Raw genomic sequence first — 24,552 nt, forward strand, 5'->3', positions numbered from 1 at the left:
TGCTACCGCAGCGTGGTCAGATGAACTTGTTACAACCCAGTATTACTGTGGAATTTCTAAGGGTAGTGACTGTTGTGTCATTTCAAGGACTCAGCGTTTGAATCGTTTAATGATTAGCCCTTTTTTGTGTCATTTTAATGCCTGAGAAAACCATTTAAGAAAATGGCCAACCTTCTTAAATTTATATCAAGTGTTGACACTTTTGTTTCCAAGTCTGTTTACACACCAACTGCATAGACAAGACTAGGGTCCTGAGGTTAACATGGCTCTCTCTGATAGCAGAAATAACCATCTCTAGTTAAAATCATTTCAAGATTTTACTTAAAGCTTCACCCGAGATCTTCTCCCTCTAACACAGACAAGCCAAAAGCCTCCATATACCTAGGATGGAGAACCATGTGATGGTAATGGTAACACCCTTTGCTTTGATAAACATTTCTGGGACACTAAAATCCCAGGAAAAATTTTTAAGTCTCCTCTCAAGTAATACTGAGATGAAGACCCATATAAACTTCAGACTTGAGTGGAAAGCTTTTATAATCAAGCAACTTTAGATTTTTGGCAGGGGCAAGGGAGAATCTACACAGCTCAGCCAATAATAAAGACAAGATTCTGGGTGTGATGTTGTGATATAATAATTAATATATATTTGGTCTTTGTTCCCAAGTTCCTGATACAAGAGCTTCTAAAACCTTTAGTATTTTTCCGAGGGGTTGGAGAGGATCATCTTTTGGTATTCATAAGAGACCCCATTCAACCACACCTGAGTCCCTACTGATAATGAGCTCTGAAAAGTTTTGTAGAGTGAAGAGGCTTCCAAGGACGGGTCCAGTGACTCTGGCCTTTGAAAACCTCAGATCAGTCAGCTGAAGATTAAAGAGGCCTTAGAGAAACATTCGCTTCCCAGAATTGTTAGCTGTGTGGCATGGTGTTCCCCCCTTCCCGTTGTCACCAAATTGATCTGAAACAGCTTCTCAGGACATGTTTTCCTTAAATAGACTCGTACGGGCATCTCACCCGTTGTCAAAAACGTTTCTGCCTTTCATTCCTCTACATGTACCACCAAACTATAGATCTATTAATTCCTACGCAAAACCTCTTTTTTTCTCTTAGAATGTGGTTTTTCAAATTATTGTCTTGCACGATGAATAAGAAGGTTTGAGGTGCTATTCCATTACTAATCCCTGTTACTTTCTTGTCTCGTCAGATAAGAAAAATGTAAACTTTTCAGACCACTCACTTTTTTCCATGGGAAATCAGTTCTTTGATAACACTAATTTTCCCAGCTGCGTATTTAGTACCTAAACACACATGCATGAGCAATGCCAGAAGTCAGCGCTTAAGATACTCGTCGGAAAATTCAACCCGGAATTTGCTCTGACACTTCCTAGCAGCCCGGTTGAGCCCTCTGGTGGTTGGGGAAGAATAGGTAATGGGTGGGTTAAATATTAATTCTCCCAGATCCTATGAGTTCGCTCTCCATGTTAGCAGGAAACGACTTACCTAGGTCCTATTTTGTGTTTTCTCAAGACGGGAGGATCGTAATGAGATCATAATTAAACCTCGTGCTGTTGGCTTTTTAAATAAGTACAATAAAAGAAACATTTGAAAAATATTTCTGAATTTTCTATAAAACTATAGTCAAAGACCTGTCTAGTAAGTTACTTATATAAAGATACACCTATTAAACCTTCCTACTGTAAGGTGCCAGAGAAATGTAAATGCTGCCTTTTATTGAAGAATGGGGACTACATATCCTCATGTATTCTCTTTGGTTCTGACGTCTAGAAAGCTGAGATTCAAGTTAGACTTCCATTCTGGGCTCTTGATACATAAGCACCCAGTGAATCCACTTAAGTTTCCTTGAAGCCAGCTCAGCGACACGTCTCCCCCACCTCCCTAACCGCCCCTGCCCCCAATCAGGGATTCTCAAGGGGAGTGTTTTTAAAATTACCTCCCTCCTTTGTCTGGAAATCATTGGATTAATGAACAATATACTGATGGAAATGAGTTGTACATGTGGTCAGTTTGTTTTTTGGCTTTTTTTTTAAACCATCCTACTTGATATGCATTTTGACATGCAGGCTGTAGTCTGTGCAAATACTGTTGTTTGTTTATTTTGTTTTGTTTTTGCTAACGTGGATAGGGAGAACAGTGCTTTAAGTGTTATTTGGTTAAAAGCAGCTCTTTTCTGTTTATTCTGTTCTAACCCTGTTTGTTAGTTACTCTCTAGAACAAAAATCTGATTGGCACTTCTTGCTCCCTTAGAAGGGTATCCCTCCCTTCCCCTAGAGCAGCAATTAATAAGTCCTGAACCTCTCTTTACTTTCCTCTACTTAACTCCAAATACTCTGAAAGGGGTTGGGAGGCTAGATGCTGAATTGTGCCCGCACTCGCGCTCTAGCATATTTCAAGCTACCTCTCGGCTTTGTTGGTAGAACATGGGGTAAATGAAAACAGTATTTTCTATTCATGTTTAACCTGAAATAATTTAAGTGATGCTTAAAATCTGTGGGCTACACAGGGTGTGAAGAGACTTCTGCCTTGCCTAGCACGGTTTCTTAGCAGTGGAGCGCTGATCTGGAATTGTCTAGTGAGGGAGCTTCAGGGACCCAGGTCCTGGACGTTTTGTTTTTCACCTTTGAACTGTGTTCAGAAACTTCCTGGTTTCACCTTGAGGGTCTTCCTTCTTTCTCCCAGGCAAGGAGTCTCTGCTTGGCTCCAGAGCTCTCTACAGGGGCCCTTCAACTACTTCTTCTGTGGTCTACGGTGACACCCAACAGAAGACCTTTCTTTCCCTCCTTCCTCTTTTTCTTTCTCCCATGTCCAAGTACCTGAGCATGTTGCCCGTAAGTATGGCTGGACTTTGTCCCCTTCTTCTCCTCTCCCCAAGACCAGCCTCCACTGGGCCTTCTCTCCAAAGGCCTCCTGCAGCTGCTTCAGACCTCCTCTCCCCTAGGTCCTGTCAAATCCACCAGCTGCTCCCTATCTGAGGGCTCCCAGCATCCTTGTCCCATAACAGCTGTGCTTCTCAGGATGCACAAGGGCTCCATGTGGGTCCGACCCTGCCTGCCCCCCACCCCATACTCCTCTGGGTGGCCCCAAGTACCTGCGTGTCTCCAGCACCCACCAACCCGTTCATTCCTGGGATGGATTCACTGGGACCAATCAGGAAGTTACCTCCTACAGAAAGCCCTCCGTGATACCCCCGCCCCTCCACAAGACTATCTACATACCCCTTTAAGCTCCCCTAGCTCCGTGCCTTATCCGTGCTGGTGCTACTTCCTCTGCACTTGGCCCCCGCAGGTGTGTACACACTTCGGGGAGGAGACTGTGTCATAATCGTCTTTGTAGCCCCGGCCCCTAGCCCATCAGCCGTGCCCCCTAAACCTCAAGAACTTCCCCCTGCAGAGGAGCCCGGGTACCCTCCCTCTGTGTTTTCACCCAGGTCTGGGTGATCCAGAGCCAGAGGGGGTGACCAAGGAACTTCTACAGCATTGGCGGTCACCGCCTGCCCAGTCAGGCCTCGGGGCCCAAGTGGGTAACGGCAGGGGATGCGCAGCTGGCTGGAGGTGGCACTCAGGATCCGGCGGTCCTTGGAGCCCCGACGCAGCAAGCAGGCAGCCTGGGACTGGGCAGGCGCATGCGCACCGTCGTCATGACAACGCCCCCGCAGCGGCCTTGGGGTGAAAAGCAATATGTGGGGCCGCGGGAAGGAGGTCCCCTGGGCGGGGCCCCGATCCCCCCCTCCCGCTCCCACTACAACCCCTAATCCGTCCTGGGCCCTGGCCGACGGCAGTGGTAAGAAATAGGGTGTCCTTCGGCGCCTGCCAGGCCCATGGGAAGCGCGGAGGGGCTCCGGCCCCAGCTGAGGGCGGCTTGCACCAGCCCATTCCTCTGAGCAGGCTGCCGGCTCGAGGCGGTGGGGCGGGAGGGTGCCCCAGGGAACCCCAGCTGCGGCCAGAACTTTGGGGGTCCCCAAATGTGGGCGGGAAGGGAGCCCCGAATGTCCCCCCACCCCCACCCGTGGGTCTGGCCTTCGCATGAGCCGTTGTCCTGGAGGAGGGTGTGTCTGTTGCTTTGCTCTTACGGGTCTCCCGGAAGGGTGTCTAGGTGCTCTTCTCGGGCCCTTTTTTGTGCAAGCTCCAAAAGGCAGGGCCTAGGTGGGCAAGAGGGTCTTGAGACCGTTCTTACTTTGCATCTCTATGCCGTCTCTGTTTTAAGTATTTCTGCAACTGTGAATTATCTCTAGCAAATTAGGCATAGCCTGCACGCCCCTCCTCCGGCCACTGGTTCCATCTTGGATGCTTGTGTTCAAGTGTGTGTTTGTAGATAGGGAACTGTGCTAGAAGCCTTAGGTATTCCTCACTGCATCCTTGAGATGGGCATCATGCTCTGCTTTTAGCATAAGGGGAAATTTAAGATGGGAGAGTTAAGATAACTTGTTCAAAGCCGCACAGCTGACCCTGGTAGGCACACCAGTCTGTCTCACTCCCAACCCTTGGATTTCCTGGCATAGGGGCCACCTCCAAAATGAGCCCTTTCTTTAGAAACTTTAAAACGTGCTGCCAGGTGAAAAATACTTGGAATACAAGACTTTGGCGTGGATGAAAATTGACATTTAAGTTAGATTCCTGATATTTTTCTTGTGTGACTGGTTAGTTCTAGTTTTAGCTTTACAATTTGAAGACGGATTTATTATTTTCCCCTAATAGGAATACAGGAAATAAATTATTGGTGCCATAAAATCCTGACGTACAACACTTAGGTGAATTTTAAATGAAAGCGAGCATAGCAGAAAAATACAGCAGAAACTTTTAAATACTTTAAATCCATGGTCAGGTAAAAAGACTTTTTTTTTTTTTTAAGGATTTTATTTATTTATTTGAGAGCGAGCACAAGCTGGGGAGAGAGGCAGAGGGAGAAGCAGACTCCCCACTGGGTAGGGGATCATGACCTGAGCTGAAGCCAGACACTTCACCGATTAAGCCACCCAGGCGCCCTAAGAATTTTCTCGTACCTTTCTTTGGCTATATTTAACTGGTAGTCTAAGATTCCTTCCTCCAGAGAAAGAGTTCTAAGTCTGACACATTTCTTCTGCATGTCTTGGGTGTGGTATGGCCAGCTAAGGGCAGGTGCTGAACCTCAGAGATTCTCAGGCCAGTCTTGTCCTCTTTTCTTTTTCTTTTTTTTTTTTTAATGATTTTTTATTATATTATGTTAGTCACCATACAGTACGTCCCCAGTTTCCGATGTAAGGCTTGATGATTCATTAGTTGTGTATAACACCCAGTGCACCATGCAATACGTGCGCTCCTTACTACCCATCACCGGTCTATCCCATTCCCCCACCCCCCTCCCCTCTGAGGTCCTCAGTTTGTTTCTCAGAGTCCATAGTCTCTCATGTTTCATTCCCCCTTCTGATTACCCCCCCTTTCTTTATCCCTTTCTTCCCCTACCGATCTTCCTAGTTCTTATGTTCCATAGATGAGAGAAACCATATGATTGTCTTTCTCTGCTTGACTTATTTCACTTAGCATTATCTCCTCCAGTGCCGTCCATGTTGCAGCAAATGTTGAGAACTCATTCTTTCTGATAGCTGAGTAATATTCCATTGTATATACAGTCTTGTCCTCTTTTCAATACCAAGGAAGATAGTAGCCGGAAGGGAGGAAAGAAGCCCAGTGGGAGCCCAGCTCCAGCAGTAAATTTGTTGGCGATCTATTTGATGTGTTTCCTGTGGAGAATGCTAAAGTAGCATTTTGTAGGTTGAATTCCATGTGAACCATGGTCCCGTAAGTCTGGGAAATGGAATATTTTGAGTCTCCCTACTCTCCAGACTGAACAATTTGAAGACTCTTTGTGCCCCTGAGTGTTGTAAATGTCCTGAAAAGTACTATAGAGGTCTGTTTAGCTTTAATTCAGCACTTCCCAAACTTAGTTGACAATGAATTCTATTTAGAATGTCGTTAATCATCTCATGGAAGATTGGTATGCCGAAGAACACAGTTTGGGAAATATTGTGCTAAAATGTTAAATTCATGGAAACTTCCTAAAACGAGTGGATTTCTTATGTACATCCACCCATAAGATAGGAAATTCTGTTGACATTAAAATTTTTCAGAGACTGATGGGAAAACCCACAGTGTTAAGAGATATAGAACTGTACTGAAATATTCCAATTTTTTTAAAAAGGCTAATATGTACATAGATGAGAAAAACAATAAGGAGGAAATACCCACAGACCTCTATTGTAATGGTTCTTTAGCAGTGGGATTGCTGATAAGTATTTATTTCTTTTTGATATTGAAATTTCCAAGTTGTCTGGAATAAGCGGGTTGATTTTTTTTAAAAAGTTTATTTAAAAAAAAAAACTATTAAAAGTTTACTACTTTCATTTTTAATTTCCCTCATTTTAAATCTTGTTCTGCAAATTTGTTTAGCAAACTCTGTTCATATAGTGCAGAAATCTCAGCAAAGAACATCGCTTGAAATGCAGAGACTCAGAGTCTGGCTCCTGAAGACACCAGGCTTGTTGAGTTGTGAGATCTCTGAGCACAGGTTTTTTTGTTTTTTGTTTTTGTGTGTGTGTTTTTTTAAAGACCTATACAAAAGATAGGACAGAATACAAAGATAGTGGTATGTGCCTCTAAGAAGAGGGAAAACATCATTTCCAGCCCTAGAAGGCTTGGGTCTTGCAAAAGATCCTTTTAAATAAATATCAAAAACAGACCATTAAAGAAAGCTGTAGGCATAACAGAGGAAGATTTCAACTCCTGCTTTGTTTCTGTCTTCTTATTAAGGACTGAACAGAGAAAAACCAACCTTTAGAAAGAGGAAATGGAAGGGTAGGGTAGGTGAAGAGCTTCTGAGTCAGGCCTCAACTCAGGAGGAACCAACAGAGCTATAGTCAAAGATGCCATCCTCTTGCACGTGTAGAGCGTATCTGAGAAACCTCTGGGACTCGGGGATTTTTCAGATCCTTTGAGTTTAGATTCTCTGATTAAAACCGTCTTCATTTGAAGTCATGATAAGAAAACATGAGTCCCTTAATGTGATGTGGCAGAGTGGAAAGAGGCTTTGGAGTCCGTTTTTATACTCTACCCTTATGAGCTGTATGATTTTGGATAAAATATTTAATTTCTCTGAATATCCTTTTCCTCCGCTACCAGGATTTTAGTTCTCCCTCTGTGTCCCTTCCAAGTTAGTGTCTGCCTGCCCTCAGTGGGTGCTTCTATGGCCCTGCTTCTCCAAACAGCATTTTTATTCCCCCCGATTCCTTCTATTTTCCTCTTCGTTCTTTATTCTTCATTCTATCATCTTTTTCTTCCTTACCCCTGACTCTACACACACACACACACACACACACACTCATATCTTTGAAAGAAGTGTAATTTTTTTGGGGGGGGGAGGGCAGGGAGGGGGCATAGGAAAGGCCCTGGTATCATTTATATATGATGAAGAGTAATGCACTTATGTTTCAAAAGTTCCAGAAGCTATTGGCCATCTCCAGGAAAATTATTATAATCTCTGTATGGAAAAGTCCCAGAAAATTAATTCTTTTATATTGCATATACTCCAAGAAGTGGATGAAGAAATTGGAAAGGGGTAAGGAGGACAAATACATGATTACATAAGTAATTCCTCTGTGTGAAAATCCTGGAATACCGAGTGATTTGTTTTAAGCTATTTGCACACGCTTTTTAAAACAGACCCACCTTTGACTTAGAGCAGTGGGTGATGGACACTGCTACTTGGTCTTGGAGGTAGCGGAGTACGTGGGGAAGAACACTAGACCAGCGGCTTCCAAGTCTAGCCTTCAGATTTGTCCTGAACTCCTGTGAGCTGGATTTATTTATGAAAACCTTGAAGTCTTTGATGTCATTATCAGGGAGAGATACTTTTTTTTTTTTTTTTTTTTTTTTTTTTTTTTTTTAAGATTCCATTTATTTGTCAGAGGCGGGAGAGCACGAGCAGGGGAGCGGCAGGCAGAGGAAGAAGCAGACTCTCCGCTGGGCAGGGAGCCCGATGCGGGACCCATCCCAGGATCCTGGGATCCTGACCTGAGCTGAAGGCAGTTGCTTAACTGACTGAGCCACCCAGGCGTCCTGACACATCGTAGGGTTTTTTTTGTTTTGTTTTTGTGAGAGAAAAACTATATAGTATAAAAGTGTTTACAAAATCTATGGAATAATCAGTCATCTTAAGTTACTTGGTATGAATCTGTATTGTGATACATTCTTGGTTTCAGTAAATGCTATTCATGATGTTACTACTTATATAGGAGGAAAAAATACTTCTATTTTTCTTTTTTCTTTTTGTATTTTAACAGGTTGGAAGGAATCACATTAAACATTGCTGGTAACAGTTGCTTAATGCCAGAAGAAAGAGTAACAGGTGAAGATTTTTGGATTCTTTTCAGAATTTTAAAGAAGAATCCATATATTAATGGTATATGTCTCCTTAGCACTCATTACCTCTTGCTTTCATTTTCCTGACTTTAATTATTCAGTATAACAAATGTCAGCCTGTATTCATCCGTGTTCTTCAGGTCTGGATGTTAGATATAACCTCATAAGTGATGTCGGTGCATACTATGCCGCAAGACTGCTTCAGGTATTTTACCACAAAATGTTCGTAGTTCTTTTTGTTTTCTTCAGGAGTCCATTAAGAACCAGTCCTTCTTCTTTGGACGGTCCAGGGTTTGAGCACCCCCAGCCTGCTAGGTTGGCCCTTTACTGTGACCTCACTTTGGAGATGCCCGTGATGAAATGCGGCATCGTGGTTGCATTTTATTTAAGACGGACAGTGGAGTAAAAAAAGTGTGGTCCACCAATCAGAGTAGGTGTACTTTAAGAAAAGGATTTGTTTCAACTTCAGAAGATGGGCAAATATGGGTTTATGTCTGTTTAAAAAAAAATGTTTAAAGGAGCATATATCATTTTTTGATACCTCTCTTAAATTGGCTTAAGTTCCTAACTACTTGTCCCAGTCTCAATTGCTAAATGTGCTTCTCATGAGCTTAAAAATGGTCTTAAAATTCTCCTATCCATGAGATGGCACATAGCACAAGGACAGAGTGAAGATTTAAAAACATGAACTAATTCTCAGCAATTACAAAAATGTTGCAAAAATCATCAAAGTGTTAAGTTTTTTTAGTTGTTTGCAGTGAAACCACCTAGTCTAGTGGCACGTACACACAAAATGCTAGTTTTGCAAAATATCCAGGGTCCTAACCTTGTACTATATTTATAACACTTGAAATAAACTGAAAACCCCACTTGTGTATTTATCGGTAGATTGCTGGTACCTAGAGCTCCTGAGTCATCTTTTGCAAACTTGTAAATAAAGTTAAATAAAGGACATTCGTACTTTAAATGACTTATCAAAATAGAACATAGTTTTTTTTTTTTCCATTTATATTGCTGTTATGTTTAAATGAGGATGGTGATTCCCCATCCCCCCGCCCCCCAAATGGTAGCTTCTTTGGCTGATTTTCTGTTACAAAGATTTTCTTTGGAGGTGAATACTTAAAGCAGCTTCTACATTTTTTCCCCTAATAATTACATCTGTAATAGCTTCTTTTCTCTCCTTATTATAGAAACAACATAAACTCACTTACTTAAACCTTATGTTTAATGATATTGGGCCCGAAGGTGGAGAATTGATTGCTAAAGCACTACATGTAAGCATTTTTATACCTCAAACTAACATTTTCTTTGGGAAGTTCAACTTCTGATAGCTTGAAATTAACAGGATGAAATGTTACTGTGAACTCATTGTGCAAATGTGTATTTTTATTACACTTCAATTTATTAAAATGTAACAGTACATGAGCATTCTTGAACTCATTTTTAAAAAGCTTAAGATAATTCACATAAAGATTTCCTTTTCCATAAAAATTTACCTTTAAGATGTTTATTCAGTGGGTTTTTGTATATCCAGAATTGCATGACCATCCCTATCTGTTTTTAGAACCTTTTCATCCCAGAAAGAAGCCCTGTACCCATTAGCAATCCTTCTCCATGCGTCTTTCACCCCCCAGCCCCTGGCAGTCACTAATCTATGTTTCATCTAATAGATTGCCTATTCTGGACATTTCACATAAGTGGAATCTTACAATATGTGGTCTTCTGTGACTGACTTAATGCTTTCAAGGTTCATCCATATTGTAACATACTTCGTTCCTTCTTATTGACAAATAATATTCTATTGTTTGGATATATCCTATTCATCCATCAGTTAAGGACATTTGGGTGTCCACTTTTTGTCTATAATAATACACTACGAATATTCACACATTTTTGTGTGCATATGTTTTCAATTTTCATGGGTATATACCTAGGAGTATACTGCTAGATCATTTGCTAACTCTTCAACTGTCAAACTCTTTTCCAACATGTCTCTTTTTAGAAGTCCCCCAACAATGTAGGAGTGTTCTAATTTCTCCATATCCTCTCTACACCCAGCACTTGTTACTGTCTTCTTGATTTTAGCCATCCTAGTGGATATGAAGAGGTTTTTGGGTTTTGATTTGCATTTCCATCATGAATAATGATGCTGAGCATCTTTTCATGTGCCATTCTTTGGGAAAAAACGTCTGTTCAATGCCCATGTCTAGTTGTCTTTTTAAATTCTAAGAGTTCTTTGTATGTTCTGGATATAAGTCCCTTATACGTGATTTGCAAATGTTTTCTCTCATTCTGTAGGTTACCTTTTCACTTCCTTAATGGTGTCCTTTAAGGCACAAAATTAATTTTGATAAAGTTCAATTTATTTTTTCTTTTGTTTGTGCTTTTGGTGTTATATCTAAGGCCTTGCCTAACTGGAAGTCATGAAGATTTACACTTGCATATTCTTCTAACAGTTTTTGTTTTAGCTCCCTTGTTCTTTGATCCATTTTGAGTTAATTTTTATATATGTGAGGTAGGAGTCTAACTTCATTCTCTTGCATGTGAATATCCAGTTGTCCCAACACTATTTAAGACTTTTCCTCCCCTCATTAATTTTCTTGATGCCCTTGTCAAAAATTGATTGATTACAAATGGTTTCTCTACTCTTCATTCTATTCTATTAACCTGTACGTATATCCTTATGTCAGTCCCACACTATTTTGATTACTGTAGTTTGTAGTCAGTTTTGAAGTCAAGAAGTGAGTCCTTTTTGTTCTTGTTTCATGATGTGTTGGCTCTTCTGGGTCCCTTGCATTTCCATATGAATTTTAAGATCAGTTTAACAATTTCTGCAAGAAAAACAAGGATTTTGAGAGGAATTGCTTTAAATTTTTAGATAATTTGGGGAGTACTGCCATCCTAACAGTATTAAGTCTTCTGATCCATGAACGTGGGATGTGTTTCCATTTATTTTTATCTTTCATTTCCTTCAACAGTGCTTTGTTTTAATATGCAAGTCTTGCTTTTGCTAAATTTATTCCTAAGGCTTTATTCTTTTTGATGCTATCGTAAATGGGATAGTCTTAATTTCAATTTTGGATTGTTCATTGCTGGTGTGTAGAAATACAATTGATTTTTATATATTGATCTTGTGTCCTACAGTCTTGTTGAACTCACTAGTTCTAACAGCTTTTTTGGGTGGATTCCTTAGGATTTTCCATATATAAGATCACGTTATATGCAGGGATATTTTTCTTTTCCAATGTGGATGCCTTTTTTCTTTTCCTTGCCTAATTGCCTCATTTAGAACCTCCAGTACACTGTTAATACTTCCATTTAACAGTGGACATCCTTGCCTTCTTCCTGCTCTTAAGGGAATTAATTATTTGCAGTTATATATCCTCTAATATTCATTAGGATACTGAAATGCTGAATTTTCTTTGTAAAAGAATTATCAAGAGTAGAATGAGAGGAGTTAAATTTTGCAAGTGTTTGAGGAATTCTATTCCTTTAAAAGTGATACAGGGAGCATATGGAGTGATTGCTTAATGGGTATAGGGTCTCCTTTGTGGGGGTTGGGGGGCGAAGTATTTTGGAACTAGCTAGGTGATGGCCATATAACATTGTGAATTTATTAAAAACCAGTGAATTGTACATGTTGAAATGGCTAACTTTGGGTTATATGAATTTCACCTCAATAAAAAAAGTAGTGTAATTTTCTTAGAAAACAAATTTATAGATTTCCTAAAGAAAGGAAAATTTATTAAAATCTGCTTCATTTACTGGGCATTGTTTGGGCATCTGTTTCCTGGGCACTCTTTCCAGTACAAAATTAAACTAGATTTTTATCTCTTATTGGGGAAACTGAATGTTACCTTTAAGGAGTATATCCTACTCTATCTCCATGAAGCCATAAAAAATTGATGAGTCTGCAAATAGAAAAATCTCCTAACTCATGTAATCAAGAGAATTCTGTGAAATAAAACTTTAATCAAGTTTTGATTCTTTTTCTTTTCAGAAGAATACAACTCTGAAATACCTAAGAATGACTGGAAACAAGATTGAAAATAAAGGTGGAATGTTTTTTGCTGCAATGCTACAAATTAATTCATCTTTAGAAAAATTAGATCTGGGTGACTGTGATCTGGTAAGTAGAATGGTTGAGAAAAATCACCCAGGTACCTCATCATTCTCCTTGGAACCAGGATAGGGAACTGTCAGAGACCAGATAAATGACAGTCTTATAAATGATTGAACTTGCCCCTAGTATCTGAGAGAAAACGTTTTTTTTGTTGTTGTTGTTGTTTCGCTTTTTCTATTAGGCATAACAGTGCAATTAATAAAATCAGATTGTATTAAATGATATTATAGAGGAAGACCTATAATAAAATTCTTCCTAAGCTTCAGTCTATAACCCTTCTTAACCTATATGGGGTTTTTTGAGAAAAAAGATTGTTTTTAATTTAGGCTTTCTAAAGAAGTAGCATTTTTTTTTAAATATTCTAGTTGGGAAAACATCAATAAAGAGAAAAGTGCTACAAAGATGGCCAAGTACTCTGGTAGGAGGTAATCTGCATGATAGGATGTCTATCTAATGCCTAATATCTGAGGAGGTAATATGAGTCATGAAGGGTGAGGAAAAACATACTTGGAGAGGGTCCATGGCAGAACATTCCAGGCAGGGGTCCAGAAAACATAGACTCTAAAATAATGCTACCCCAAGAGTGGTATGGGTAGCATTGCTATTACAGATGGAGGTAATTTTACTACTTGTGTATTTATTTTTACAGATGCTCTATTTTGAGGAATTACGGTTTTCTATTTATGGTAGCGATAGAGCTTTAAAATGGGAAACAGTGAGTTGATTTAATAGAAACGTATTAAGTAAATAGTAAAACTGATATTCCATTATGGCAAAAACTATGAGTGGTGCATGAATATTGAAATATTGAGTCTGGCAGTTTCTAAGAACTGAAAAGCCAGAGTGGTTAGACAGAGGGGGTTAAGAGGATCTCAAAGCGAAGGTGAGAGGTGTGCAGAGGCCAAATCCAGTGACATTGTATGGGTTGTAGGTCATACACCAGGGGGAGAGGGGATTGTGTTGTAAATATGTATCATGATAAGGCTTTGGGGGTGACGATTTGATTGTCCTTTATAAAAAGATCACTCCGGTTTCTGTGGGGAAATTAAGAGGGTGGTGAGAGGAAGCTCACTGACCACTTAGGAAGTTACTATAATCCAGGGGGGCGATAAGGACTGGGGATAGGGTGGTGGCACACAGATGGGTTAATCTGAGACCTCTTTTGGAGACAATCTCTAAGACTTACTGATCAATTGGATGGGAGGGTAAGTAGACTGGCGGAGAGGAGGCCCAGGTTTTCTGGCGTAACAGGTGGGGGTGTGTGCTCGTGTCCATCACAGAAATCTGGGAGAATTAGGCCCTTCCAATAAAGTAAAGAGGGAATCCTGTAGAAGCTGTGAAAAACGTTGATCAGTAAACCTTTCCCACTGTGCACACACTGAAAGTACGAGTATGGGTATAAAAGAACGCTTGCACAAGGTCTATTCTAAGTAGTGCAGAACCCTAGCTGGAATCTGCAGGTGTGTCTGGGTATCTGAGGTCAGAAACACACAGAAACTTGAGGGCTTAGGAGCAAACCTAGAGGTGAAAGTCCTAGGAAATGGATACTGAAACTTTAAGAACTCCCCTTGCATGTTACAGATTTTAGGGCAGGGAGAAAACATAGTAACAATTCACTCCTGAATTTGACCAAACTGCAATTCAGGATTTATAATTTAAAACAGTTTATTTCTCTGAATCCAGATTACTGATTTTGAAATAAGTTTTATATTTCAACAGTTTCCTTAATGAATTTGCTCTTTCTAGGGAATGGAAAGTGTGATAGCATTTGCTACAGTCCTAACTCAAAACCAAACAATTAAGGGAATAAACCTAAACCGACCTATACTGTATGGTGAACAGGTATGTATTCAAAGTGATAACAGCTAATATTACTACATGTGAATAAAACGAAGGTACTATTTACTGAAGGTTATGTCAAGGTTCATATTTTTAGAATTTACTGCATTTACAAAGAAAAACTTATTTGAAGAAAAATTGAGTTAAATTATGATTTTAGATGTTACTTATTTAAGCAATAAACATGCTTTTTTCTTCCTTGTAAACTCAGATTAACAGTGAATAAACCTGTAAAGAGGCAGAGTAGTTAAGACAAAAACAATGATTAAAGTTTTAAAGGCTGGGTAAGAGCTCAGTGTGAATTGTTTTGTTTGTTATACTGATATCACTAAACCCTTTGGAAATCATGAGTAACAATGGCAAAATGTGTGTGAACAGCAGCCTGGGAAGTCTGGATGTCATCCTATAGGTAAGCTGCATGCTGAAGACAAGATGATGGTAAAAACATGGTAGCTGCTTTCAAGGCTTCTTGTTCTTTAACATTCTTTTAGAAGTGCAGAGAAGGTTCTCAGGTTGAGGACATGAGACTTGAAGACTAAATCAAAATTTTCTGGATTAAAGCCTTGAGGAAATACGTATGTTAAACTATATGGAATCACATTAGAAGCACAATTCCTCTTTTAAGTGTGTCGGGTGGTGTCATTATTCCCAAATCAGAATAGTTAAGAGAAGCCCAAGGTCTTTCTGAGGTCCAGGCCTGGCCTGGTGCTTCTAGCAGTCAGCTAAACTCTAGCCTGCCTTCAATTCCTCTCCAAGACAGGCACTACGTTCCATCCCTGTGCGTACTAGTCTCTTCAATGGCTGTGCAGCAGAGTCCTCCTGTGCTGCTTCGCACTTGCTGTTTCCAGACAGAAGCCTGCAAGCCGGTTCCATTTCACTATCTGGGGAGCATGGAAAGCTACAGATGCCAGGTGCCATCCTAGGCAAATTGTCAAAGTTGGTAAATGGATCTAAAAACACTTTACTACTTCTGATTTTAGTTCCCTTCCTTAATAAGGGTGGTCCCTCAACCAAACTTCTTGACCTTAAAAAAAATGCAATCAAAGCATAAAACACAAATATATATATACATCCTGTCCTCTGTTCCAGGCCCCATGCAGAGCAATACTGGACCCCCTAAGTGGTCAGTCTGCATTTGTTAAGACCTCAAACCATAGCTTCCCTTTGGGTGTATCTTTTACAGCGTCAGCAATAATTTAAATCAGATATAGGATTGCAGACTACTGCACAATAAAAACACTTTATAGTGTTCTCCAAAACAGTTACTTTATGCCAGGTACTTTTTTGTTAATTGTGAGGGAAGTATGATTTTACCTATCTTACAGAAAAGGAAACGGAGACTCAGCTAGATGAAATAATTTGCCCAAAGTCAGACAGCTAGTATAAAGCTAGTATTTGGACCATTTTATTATAAAGACCATTTTATTATAAAATTCATGTACACATCTGCTATTGCTATGGGTTTTCACTTTTGTAGTTTTTCTCAAAGTAGTTTTTCTCAGTTATTATGTAGAAGTACATAATTTGAGCATACATAGCTACCATGTTTGTGATCAGTATTTCCAGTGACTGTAAAACTTATAAATACAGCAATCTTGGGGCACCTGGGTGGCTCAGTCGGTTAAGCATCAGACTCTTGATCTCAGCTCAGGTCTTGATCTCAGGGTCCTGAGTTCAAGCCCTGTGTTGGGCTCCATGGGTATGGAGCCCACTTAAAAAGAAAAAATGCAGCAATCAAGTAAGAGGACTTCTTACCATAAAATACTGACCCATTCATTTTAAGACCTGCTTTGACTTTGTTAAAAACTTAAAGTGCTTGGTATTCAAATCCTCATTGAGATTATACACTTTTTGCCTGGAAGCAGCTAGAATTTGGTATGAAAAAAGTCTTCCAGTGACTAGAACAGTAAAACATATTTAGAAATTTGTGATGATTATAAAAGCGAAGAATTGGATATCACAGGACTAATGAGTGTATTTTTAAAATAGAATCAACATTCAGAAATGTCTTTGTATTTTATCTATGAAGAGTTTATTTTATCTATCTTATCTCTATCAGGAGAAAAGTTGAGGAACATATGGAGGGTATAAGAAACGTTTAGAGATTCTTGAGAGGACAGCAATAAGGGAGCTTAACATGCACAATATCACAGAGGGCTAATTGTTTCCCTCCCCACCCCCCTTCTGGAGTGACTTAGAATTATGACTTTTTAAAACCAGCCTCTTTTATATCACTTAGTCACTGTACTTTGCAAGTGCCTGCTGCCAGTTTTTAAAATGATAAATATCATTTGTGGCAAAAGTGGTTTTTCTTGGGGCGCCTGGGTAGCGCAGTCGTTAAAGCGTCTGCCTTCGGCTCAGGGCGTGATCCCGGCGTACCGGGATCGAGTCCCACATCGGGCTCCTCCGCTATGAGCCTGCTTCTTCCTCTCCCACTCCCCCTGCTGTGTTCCCTCTCTCGCTGGCTGTCTGTTAAATAAATAAATAAAATCTTTAAAAAAAAAAAAAAAAGTGGTTTTTCTTAAAAGCCAAGCCAAAACAAATACAAATCACAGGCTAATAGTCTTAACTTGTTATCTTTTTAAAGAGCTAATTTAAATAACTTGGCATATATTTGGAATAAACATGTACAGCTTCAAAACTGTATTTTAGAAAAAGATTTTACCTATTTTTAGGAAGAGTCCACAGTTCATCTAGGCCACATGTTGAAAGAAAACCACTGCCTTGTTCAACTCCACATGTGTAAGCACAATATAAAAAACTGTGGTATGAAGCAGTTATGTGATGCACTGTATCTGAACAGAAGCCTACGCTACCTTGATGTCAGCTGGTAAGTGATAATACATTAATCCAGAAGTCCTGGGAATAATCTATGTAAATATCCACAGTACCTAGGATACATTGTTAGACACTAATTCCAAAGACCAGAAAATGCAACCACTGTTAACTTTTTGTCCTAAGCCTTAGTATTTAGTTTATACTGATATTTTATCTCCTAGCAATGTGAATGAGCAATTTAATCATGAGTAAACCAGAATGGAAGCAATATTTTATAGTAAATTTTTATTAACTTTTTTGGAAACTGAGTGATTAAAATCTTTACTAAACTAGAAAGTAATGTTCTATACAACAGTCTTGAAGCATGTTAATCTCTATAAATAAAAGAATACTTCATATTTTAAAATGTAACCACGTATTTTTTTTCCTTCCCAGCAATAGAATAACTCATGATGGAATGATGTGTTTGGCTGATGTACTGAAAAGCAATACTACCCTGGAAGTACTAGATCTTTCTTTTAACAGAATAGAAAATGCAGGAGCAAAGTATCTCAGTGAAACTCTTGCTTCACACAACAGGAGCCTTAGAGCGTTAGTATGGTTTTATATTTAAGTTTTTCTCTTATTTTAATTAAACTTTTAAAATACTTCAAGCCCTTTAAAAATCAAGACTCATGATGAAATATGAAAACAGTTTCTAAACTGACATTAAACATTTCAATTTTTTTCAAAAGTAATGTCTATTAAAAATCAGTTGATTCTCGTTATGATTGCTTAAGACTAAGAAAATTCTTACTGCCTACAGTATTTATCCTGAATTGTACAGAAAAATCATAATCTTTCAATATGACCAAGACAAAAAATAATCAAAATATTATTGGATGACTTTATCCTGAAGGGTATATTTGTAATCCACCCCGACATTTGCTGAATGATATAAAACAGACTGCTGACTTCTAAAATGTAGGTAACTATACTAGGTACCTGAAGCATCCACTTAGAAAATGAAGTTTCTTGGATTTTAGTTAGCATTAAGTATCTTTAAGATAATTCCTAAGATTTTACACAATAAAATGTCAAATGTTATTGGCTAAGTTATGCATCTTCTGTGTGGAAGTCTGTAGCGGGGTTTCTAGGGTTATTACTTCCTGTTTCTCATAGGCTTTCAGTAGTCAGCAACAACATAGAGGGAGAAGGACTTGTTGCACTTTCACAGTCGATGAAAACAAACCCCACATTCTCGAATGTCTACATCTGGGGAAACAAATTTGATGAGGCTACATGTATGGTAAGTTGTTTTTTGTTTGTTTGTTTTTGTTTTTTCTTTCCTTCACTAAAGGCTTTTGCTGGGGTCTTCTCTATAATATCAGACATTTACAGGTGGCCTTGGAAATGATTCCAAAATATAGTACGACACTTCAGTTTTGATAAATTTTAACATAAGTCCTAAAAATTAAGCACTGGAAAGTTTTGTGGTTGAAATAGGAGATATCAAATACTACATGTTAATATAAAGATGACTGAATTATACAGTCCCAATTCCTCCAAAGTTTAAACATTTAAAAAATCACAATTGTTGATTTATTCTAAATTTGATGTAGTGCAATCTCTAATCTGCCCAATAATTAAACCAAGACATGGAATTTGGAGACATACGGTGCTTTTATGTTGCTTATGTAAATAGAGGCCTTCATAACGACTTTCAGAACAAAAAAGCATTGTAACAATAGTTTTTATTTGGAAAGAAGGAAGATGCTAAAATTCTCAATTTGCAAAAAGACTATCCAAAATTCTACCTCTAAAAAGAGTAATAAAATATACTACTTAAACCCTTGATTTCAGAAAAACATCATATTCTACACACTAGAATGAGTTTGGAATAATAAGCTAAAGTAGAAAGCAACTAAAATTTTAAATCTTTCATTGTCTAAATATCTGCCTTTCTCTATACTCACCACATTACTGACCAACCATTTTAACATGTTTGTATGATACCCTTAAAAAGATACCAATGATGCATAAGAGACATACAAAGAAAATTCTACAATAAAGATGGAATTAGCCTACCAGCCAGGCCAGCATCTAATACTACAGAAATTGTCTTAGCCTCAGTCTATAAATTAGCTTCAGGGAGTTCATGGACTCCATACAGTTGTATGCCAAAATTTGGTTGCTTATTTTTCTGAAAAGTAGGTCCCTGGCTATCCTCAGATTTTCAAAGCATATACAACTCCCTCCTCCCTCATTTAAGAACCCCTGTAGGACTTGAAAATTTTGACCATGGGACCTTTGGCCCACAAAATCTGTAATACAGAGAATTGTTAATTCTGGGAGCCATAGAACAAAATACCTTAGAACTTGGAAATAAACTTTAAGATTATAATTTCATTATGTGATATTAAGTGAACAAAAATCGTATGTAAAAAAAAAAACCTAAAATCCAGTAACTTAGAATATTTTAAACTGAATCAGTACAGCTATTCTGAATATTGAAATTAGCTTATTCATTTTACAGTAATTAAACATTTTTGTAATGAGAGGTTTTTCTTTTCTTAAAAATCATAGGCCTATTCAGACTTAATTCAAATGGGCCGTCTAAAACCAGACAATACAGATGTGGAACCATTTGTGGTGGATGGACATGTGTATCTTGCAGAAGTCTCCAATGGCCTTAAAAAGCATTACTACTGGAGGCCAACTTATGGAGAAGCTTGCACGAATTCACCTAATGCAGGTTTTACTCTTGTACCAGTAGGTGGACATCTATGAGAAACAAGCTCTAAAATAATTTTCATATATCTGTCTTATGTTAATATTTTATTGCCTGTTTTTCTTAAATTAGAATGTTTTACCTTTTATACACTGGAAAAAAGGGACTATTAAAATGGCTTTGTATGCCTACCTATTGTAGAAAAACAGTAGTCTAATTCTTTAAAAGAAATTTGACAGGTGAGGGAAGATGGCAGAATAGGAGAACCCTGCATTCACCTCCCCCCACAGACACATGGAGGCAACTGCTACCTGTACTGCAATGCACTCTGGAAACCACCTGAAGGGGGGCAGAACAGATCTTCCACAGCTAGGGGTGGAGACAAGGTCACATCAACAAGGGTCGGAGGGACAGTGATGCCATCAGGAATGAAACCCCTGGAGTGACTACTCACAAAGGCGAGGGACATCACAGGTAAGGAGGAGCGACCCCACAATGGACACTCCTGGCCCTGAGGACTTGCACTGGGAAGACCAGTCTCCAGAAGGTCTGGCTTTGAAAACCAGTGTGGCTTAACTCCAGGAGAGCTGAAGGGCTACAGAAAACCAACTCTCCACCCTTTAAAAGCCAACACATTAAATAACTTGGCCCAAGACAGAGCACAGAAGCAGCAGTTTGAAAAGTGCCTGGGGTATACGTTAGGGAGATTTACTGACTAGTTTTAGGATGTGTACAGGAGGGGCAGGAATCTATAGGAAATACAGGAGCTTTCTCCAGCAATGAAAGTGCTGGTGGGTGCCATTTTTCTTGCCCTCTCCCAGCCTAGACAGCTAGACACTTGTAGAAGCCAGTTCTGACATTCTCCCCCTACCTTGCTAGCACTGTGTGCCCTGCCCTGTCTACCCTGCCCGCTGTGGTAGGCACCCCTCCATAGCACCTCCTGCCCTGGGGAGTGGGGAGCTAACCCCACACACCAGTACACATGCAGTTGCTACAGGCACGCTTCTCAGCTGCCTACATAGGAGCAAGCCCTACCCCTCAGTGTGTCTGCAGCAGCCACAGAGGCTCGTTCCAGACAGCCAGGCAAATGGCCAGCCCTGCCTACTAGCAAGCCCACAGGTGCTGCAACCAGGTCTCACAGCCAGCCACACAGGAAGCAAGCCCAGCCCACCAGTGAGCCCAGAGCAGGAAAAGCTGACCACTGCAGACAGGCTGAGCGCTGGGCCTGTCTGCATGCTGTAGAGACTACTAGGGCTCCTTAGCCAGCTGTGCAGTGGACAAGCCCTGCCCTCAGTGTACCCTCAACACTATAGGATGGTCATTAGAGCCAGTGGGGCAGAGGGCTAGCATCTTCCAGCAGCATGCCAGCATCGGTCACAGCTCAACCACAACAGGTTCTGGTGACCAGGGAGAACTGTGTGGCAGGAAACAACAGGACCCCTTCCACACAAGGCCACTACTTTCAAGACCAGAAGAAGCAGAGGACCTACCTAATTCATAGAAATACAAAATGAGGAGACACAGGAGTATGTCCCAAATGAAAGAAGGCAAAACCACAGAAAAAGAGAGATGCAATATGCCTAATAGAGTTCAAGGTAATGGTCAGAAAGATACTCACCAGACTTGAGAGAAGAGTGGATGAACTCAAAGAACTAGTCAGAGATGAAGAATATAATAATTAAAAAATGTGCTAGAGGAAATCAGTGGATTAGAGAATACAGGAATAAACCAGCGATCTGGAGGAGAGGGTAATGGAAAACACCCAAGCTGAACAGCAAAAACAGAAAATGAGACTAGGTTAAGGGACCTCTGTGACATATCAAGTGTATGAACATTTGCACTATAGGGATCCCAGAAGGGAATGAGAGAAGGGGGACAGGTACTTATTTGAAGAAATAATGGCAGGAAAACTTCCTTAACCTGGGGAAGGAAACTGACATCTAGGTGCAAGAAGCAAGGAGAGCCTTAAGATGAACCCAGGGAGGTCCACACCAAGATGCATAATTAAAATGACAGAAATTAGAGAATCCCAAAAGCAAGAGAAGAGCAAACAGTTACATACATACATGGAAAAACCCCATAAGGCTATCAGCTCATTTTCAGCAGGACTCTATAGGCCAGAAAGGAATGGCATAATCAAAGTGCTGAAAGAAAACAAAACAACCCTGCAACCAAGAATACTCTATCCAGCGAGATTTATCATTCAGAATTCAAGGAGAGCTAGTGTTCCAGACAAAAGTTAGAGTTCATCATCACTAAACTAGCTTTACAGGAAATGTTAAAGGAAATTCTCTAAGTAGAAAGAAAAGGCCACAGTGTAAGAAAGTAAGAGGAGAAAACTTCACCATAAAAGCAAATGTATAGTTAAGGTAGTAAATCAATCACTTATAAACCTAGTAAGGAGGTTAAAAGTAGTAAGAGCAATTCTATCTATAAAAACTAGTCAATGGATATACAAAAAGAGGTAAAATATGACCTCATATACATAAAACACGGAGGGGGGGGAATAAAACTTTAGTGCTCTTAGAGAACTTAAAAGACCATGATCTCAATATAGACTGCTATACACATAGGGTGTTATATATGAGTCCCATGGTAACCACAAATCAAAAACCTGTAATACACAAAAAGAGAAAGGAATCCAAGCAGGACACTAAAGAAAGCCATCAATCACAAGGGAAGTGAGAACTACAAAACCAACCAGAAAACAACAAAAGTACGTACCTATCAATGATTACTTTAACTGTAAATGGACTAAATGCTCCAAGGAAAAGATTTAAGGTGACTGAATGGAAAAAAAACAAGACCCATCTATATGCTGCCTTGACTCCGGTCACACCTAAAGATGCATACAGACTAAGTGAAGTGACAGAGGGGCGCCTGGGTGGCTCACTAGGTTAAGCGCCTGCCTTCAGCTCAGGTCATGATCCCAGAGTCCTGGGATTGAGCCCTGCATCATCAGGATTCCTGCTCAGCGGGGAGTCTGCTTCTCCCTCTCCCTCTGCCCCTCCCCCCTGCTTGTGTGCTCTCTCTCTCTCAAATGAATAAATAAAATCTTAAAAAAAAAGTGAAGGGATGGAAAAAGATTTTCCATGCAAATGAAGCAGGGGGGAAAATGGGATACCAATACTCATATCAGGTAAAATAGACTTTAAAACAAAGACTGTAAAAAGAGATGAAAAAGGTCATTAAATAAAAGTTCACTAAGAGGATGAACTCAAAGAACTAGTCAGAGATGAAGAATATAATAATTAAAAAATGTGCTAGAGGAAATCAGTGGATTAGAGAATACAGGAATAAATCAATGATCTGGAGGAGAGGGTAATGGAAAACACCCAAGCTGAACAGTTCACTAAGAGGATATAATAACTAAATATCTATGCATCCAACATAGGAGCACCACCTAAATATATAAAGCAAATATTAACAGACAAAGGGAGAAACTGACAATAACACAGTGATACTAGAGGGCTTTAACACCTACTTACATCAATGGACAGATCATTCAGACAGAAAATCAAACAGTGGCTTTGAATGACACACTATACCAGGTGGACTTACACAGAATTTTCCACCCCAAAACAGCAGAGTATCTATTCAACTGCACATGAAACATTCTCCAGGACAAATCACATGGCAGGCCATAAAACAAGTCTAAGAACAGTGATATCATATCAAGCATCTTCTCCCACAGCAGTATGAACTAGAAAAAGATCAATTACAAGAAAACTGAAACACAAAATACATGGGAGATAAATAATAGATTACTAAGCAACGAATGGATCAACAAAGAAAGAGGAAACAAAACATACTTGGAGACAAATGAAAATGGAAACACTACAGTTCAAAATCTTTAGCACACAGCAAAAACATTTCTAAGAGGGAAATTTATAGTGATATAGGCCTACCTCAAGAAACAAGAACATTTTAAACAATCTAACCTTACATCTAAAGGAACTAGAAAAAGAAGAACCAATAAAGCCCAAAGTTAGGAGAAGAAACAGTAAAGGTTAGAGTGGAAATAAATGAAATAGAGACTAAAAAAACAACAGAGAAGATCAATGAGACTAAGAGCTGGTTCTCTGAAAAGATAAAATTGATAAAACTTCAGCCAGACTAATCAAGAAAAAGAACTCAAAATCAGAAATGAAAGATCAGTTAAAACTGACACCATAAAAATATAAAAAAGTATATACAATTACTACAAAAAAAACTATATGCCAACAAATTGGACAACCTAGAAGAAAAAGATAAACTCCTAGAAACATACACTCTTCCAACGGAATCAGGAGGAAACAGAAAATAGAAAATAGAAAAACTGGACAGACCAATAACTAGCAACTAGCAACAAAATTGCAACAGTAGGGTGGAGCAGTCGTTAAGCATCTGCCTTCGGCTCAGGGTGTGATCCCAGCGTTCTGGGATCGAGCCCCACATCAGGCTTCTCTGCTAGGAGCCTGCTTCTTCCTCTCCCACTCCCCCTGCTTGTGTTCCCTCTCTCGCTGGCTGTCTCTGTCAAATTAATAAATAAAATCTAAAAAAAAAATAAAATTGCAACAGTAATAAAAAACTCCCAATAAAGTCCAGGATCAGATGGCTTCACAGGTGAATTCTACCAAACATTTAAGAAGAATTAATATTACTATCCTCAAGCTATCCCAAAAAATAGAAGAGGGAAAATTGCTTCAAAA

The 24,552-nt window shown here is 39.5% G+C and overlaps 1 protein-coding gene across 3 annotated transcripts; it reads left to right on the forward strand.

Annotated features, from left to right (window-relative positions):
- The first annotated feature begins 3,723 nt into the window (after positions 1-3,723).
- Positions 3,724-22,804, forward strand: LRRC34 (leucine rich repeat containing 34). 3 transcript variants are annotated; one of them, XM_008710300.2, is made up of 10 exons: positions 3,724-3,801; positions 8,333-8,451; positions 8,552-8,616; positions 9,602-9,685; positions 12,412-12,540; positions 14,281-14,376; positions 17,049-17,203; positions 17,587-17,742; positions 18,313-18,439; positions 19,717-22,804. In XM_008710300.2, the coding sequence occupies exons 2-10, from the start codon at positions 8,376-8,378 to the stop codon at positions 19,918-19,920; spliced, it is 1,092 nt and encodes a 363-aa protein (XP_008708522.1). In that variant the 5' UTR covers positions 3,724-3,801; positions 8,333-8,375; the 3' UTR covers positions 19,921-22,804. The 3 variants fall into 3 exon arrangements, with proteins under 3 accessions (XP_008708522.1, XP_040477557.1, XP_040477558.1); XM_040621624.1 differs by lacking the exon at positions 3,724-3,801 and adding an exon at positions 7,479-7,608; XM_040621623.1 differs by having other exon boundaries at positions 18,313-19,860.
- The last annotated feature ends 1,748 nt before the right edge of the window (positions 22,805-24,552 follow it).

Source organism: Ursus maritimus, unplaced genomic scaffold, assembly GCF_017311325.1.
Source record: "Ursus maritimus isolate PB19 unplaced genomic scaffold, ASM1731132v1 scaffold_4, whole genome shotgun sequence".
In the NCBI taxonomy this organism is placed as follows: domain Eukaryota; kingdom Metazoa; phylum Chordata; class Mammalia; order Carnivora; family Ursidae; genus Ursus; species Ursus maritimus.